Source organism: Chiloscyllium plagiosum, chromosome 5 (genome assembly GCF_004010195.1).
Source record: "Chiloscyllium plagiosum isolate BGI_BamShark_2017 chromosome 5, ASM401019v2, whole genome shotgun sequence".
NCBI lineage: Eukaryota > Metazoa > Chordata > Chondrichthyes > Orectolobiformes > Hemiscylliidae > Chiloscyllium > Chiloscyllium plagiosum.
Genome location: NC_057714.1, coordinates 10,633,200 through 10,636,995, shown reverse-complemented (window position 1 = coordinate 10,636,995; position 3,796 = coordinate 10,633,200). Strand labels below are relative to the sequence as shown.

Below are 3,796 nucleotides of genomic sequence, written 5' to 3'. Positions count from 1 at the left end.
TGCTTTTTGCCAGTAATATAAATGCTTTGGATGTTAATATAGGAGGTAAGGTTAATAAATTCACAGATAACACCAAAATTGGTGATATAGTGGACATCAAAGGTTACAACAGGATCTTGGTCAGATGGGCTGTTGGACTGAGGAACGGCAGATGGAGTTTAATGTAGCTAAGTTTGAAGTGCTGCATTTTGGAAAGGCAAATCAGGGCAGGACTTATACATTTAATGGTAAGTTCTGAGGGAATCAATTACGTTGCTGTGGATCTGGAGTCACATGTAGGCCAGACCAGAAGAACGGCAGATTTCCATCCTTAAAAGGCATTAGTGAAACAGATAGCTATGACAATTGACATAGTTGTTACTAGACGAGCTTTTTATTCCAGAAAATTATCAAATTCAAATTTCACCATTTACAGTGGCCGGATTCAAACCTGCGTCGCCAGAACATTAACATGGGGTCTGGATTACTCATTCAGTAATGTTGTGACTTCATCACCTTCCAAACCAATAAAACCATATTGATTGCATTCAATCCTGCTTAGTTGAAATAACAAATTGTGCTAAATTACAAACTGAACACCACAGAAGACTCACTACTATCCCAAAGAAATACTAAAATGGATACAGAATTTGACATCAATGGCCAAAAACTCTGGGATAAAGCACATGGTTAGACAAATATTTCAAATTGCTGTGATGTTCATTTACCTGGTTTTAAAACACTTAGCGAAGTTTCACTTGGGACATTCATCATACACTGCTGATGTTTATGTTCTCCATCAACACACGTTAAAGAAGTGCACACTGAAAATTCTTTTTTATTTTTGCCTACTAGGACTTTATCAAACCCTCCACTTTTTTCAGAAAGTAGGCAGAGATCTGGCATTTAAAAAAGTGAAAATATCAGTAACTTTTTCAGAACTATATGTCAGAACCATGTTAGCTAAAACTATATTGTAAATGTTGAAAGACTCAACTAATAATGGAAATGATTTAAAATCAGACAAGACAATAAGAACATATTGAATATTTGTCAATTACATTCTGATTTTGGAGATTAGTTGAATCTTTCAAATTAATTGAAGACAGACGAACATGCGTATAATTTCATCCCTTATCCTATAACCTGTTCAATTAAATTTTGATTGCATCCTTACAAAGTCTTCACAAAATTTCTATTTTGAAAAAGAAAGTAAATCTCTCAACCATTATGTTCCATTGAGCAGCAGAGACAATAAATTCTTGGGTTGGGGATGGTCATTGCCAGTCACTTGCATGGCTTGAATGTTACTTGCAACTTACCAGTTCAAGCCTGAATGTTGAGTATGGTGATGGATGGATATTTTTTGGACTGGAGCCTGTTAAAAGTGGTGTTCCACGGTGATAATTGCTGGGTTCACTTTCGTTTGTTATTTATTTAAATTATTTAGTTGAGAATATAGGAAGTATGGTTAGTAGGTTTGCAGATGACACTAAAATTGGTGGTATAGTGGAGGTTATTTAAGATTACAAAGAGATCTTGATCATTTGGATAAATAGACTGAGGAGTGGCAGATGGCGTTCAATTTGGATATTTAGTGACGTATTGCATTTTAGCAAAACAAATTGGGGCAGACGTTATACAATTAAAAGTAGAGCCTTGGGTAATGTTGTAGAACAGAGACCTAGGGGTACAGGTACATAATTCTTTGAAGTTTGCATCACATGTAATTGTTAAAAAGGCACTTAGCACACTTGTCTTCATTGCTCAGACCTTTGAGTATAGAGTTGGGAAGTCATGATGAGGAAATACAGGATGTTGGTGAGGCTTCTTCTGGAGTACTGTGTCCAGATCTGGTCACCTTGTTATAGGAAGGATATTATCAAGCAGGAGAGAGTTCAGAAGAGATTTACCAGGATATTGCTGGGTATGGAAGTTCTGAGTTAAAATGAATTCTGGTTAGACTGGGATCTTTTTCAGTGGAGCATTGAAGATTGAGGGATAACCTTATAGAGGTTTCTAAAATAATGATGGGTATAGATAAGGTGAATGGCAGGTGTCTTTTACCTATGGTAGGGAATTTTAAGAAGAGGGCATATTTTGAAGGTGAGAGGTGAAAAATTTAAAAAGGACATGGGGGCAACTTTTTTTTAAAAAAAAGAGTGGTTTACATATGGAATGAATTTCCAGAAGAAGTGGTGTATACGGATACAGTTACAATGTTTAAAAGACATTTGGTTAAGTGCATGAACAAGAAAGGTTTTGAGGAATATGGGTGAAGCACAGGCAGGCAGGACTGATTTAGTTTGGGAACTTGGTCAACATCGACTAGTTGGAATGAAGGGTTTGTTTCCGTACTGTATGACTGCATAACTAACTTTTCTTAAAACCCATCTCACATTCTGACACTATTCTGAAATCATTAAATATGCAAAGGGGTATTAAAATAATATTGGATATTACATTAGTTTTAGACATCAATATTGGAGAATTTTGCAGCACCAAAACAAGCCATTTGCCATTACATTTTGCAGTATTTTGTACCTCACCTAGTTCTACTCCAGATCCCTGCTTGCTCCTTATATTCATCAATGTTCTCTTTGTCAAGAAACTACTCAATTCCTTTTTAAAAGATCTTATGAAATTGGTTCAAACAGTTTTATCTGGATCTTTTCCAACCAAAACACTTATTTCCCAAGAGTATTTATCAGAAGAAGAATTGTATAAGGCAGAGCAGGTAACTGAGGTGGCAATGGGGGAGCACTTTGGAGCCAGCGACCATAATTCTATTTGTTTCAAAATAGTGATGGAAAAGGATAGACCAGATCTAAAAGTTGAAGTTCTAAATTGGAGAAAGACCAATTTTGACGGTATCAGGCAAGAACTTTCGAAAGCTGATTGGAGGCAGAAGTTTGCAGGTAAAAGGGACAGCTGGAAAATGGGAAGCCTTCAGAAATGAGATAACAAGAATCCAGAGAAAATATATTCCTGTCAGGGTGAAAGGGGAGGCTGGTCGGTATAGGGAATGCTGGATGACTAAAGAAATTGAGGGTTTAGTTAAGAAAAAGAAGAAAGCATATGTCAGGTATAGACAGGATAGATCAAGTGAATCCTTAGAAAAGTATACTCCTACTTCCTTTATACTTAAGAGGAAATCAGGAGGGCAAAACGGGGACATGAGATAGCTTTGGCAAATACAATGAAGGAGAATCCCAAAGGGTTTTTACAAACATATTAAGGACAAAAGGGTAACTAGGGAGAGAATAGGGCCCCTCAAAGATCAAGCTAGGCGGCCTTTGTGTGGAGCCACAGAAAATGGGGGAGATAGTAAACGAATATTTTGCATCAATATTTACTGTGGAAAAGGATATGGAAGATATAAACTATAGGGAAAATAGATGGTGACATCTTGCAAAACATCCAGATTACAGAGGAGGATGTGCTGGGTGTCTTGAAATGGTTAAAGGTGGATAAATCCCCAGGACCTGATCAGGTGTACCCGAGAACTCGGTGGGAAGCTAGAGAAGGGATTGCTTGGCCTCTTGCTGAGATACTTATATCATCAATAGTCAAAGGTGAGGTGCCGGAAGACTGGAGGTTGGCAAACGTGGTGCCACTGATTAAGAAGGGCAGTAAAGACAAGCCAGGGAACTATAGACCGGTGAGCCTGACCTTGGTGGTAGGCAAGTTGTTGGAGGGATTCCTGAGGGACAGGATGTACATGTATTTGGAAAGGCAAGGACTGATTAGGGATAGTCAACATGGCTTTGTGCATGGGAAATCATGTCTCACAAACTTGACTGATTTTTTTGAAGAA

At 37.7% G+C, this 3,796-nt stretch overlaps 1 protein-coding gene across 2 annotated transcripts in view; it reads right to left on the bottom strand.

Moving 5' to 3' along the window:
* Window positions 1–263: 263 nt before the first annotated feature.
* Window positions 264–3,796, bottom strand: part of gsdmeb (gasdermin Eb) — a 21,740-nt gene continuing 18,207 nt past the window's right edge. Inside the window, exon 6 of one of the 2 annotated variants that reach the window (XM_043689596.1) lies at window positions 264–878. In XM_043689596.1, the coding sequence (XP_043545531.1) occupies window positions 700–878 (179 nt within the window). In that variant the 3' untranslated portion in view covers window positions 264–699. The remainder of the gene's footprint in view (window positions 879–3,796) is intronic. The other variant, XM_043689595.1, reaches the window with a different exon arrangement.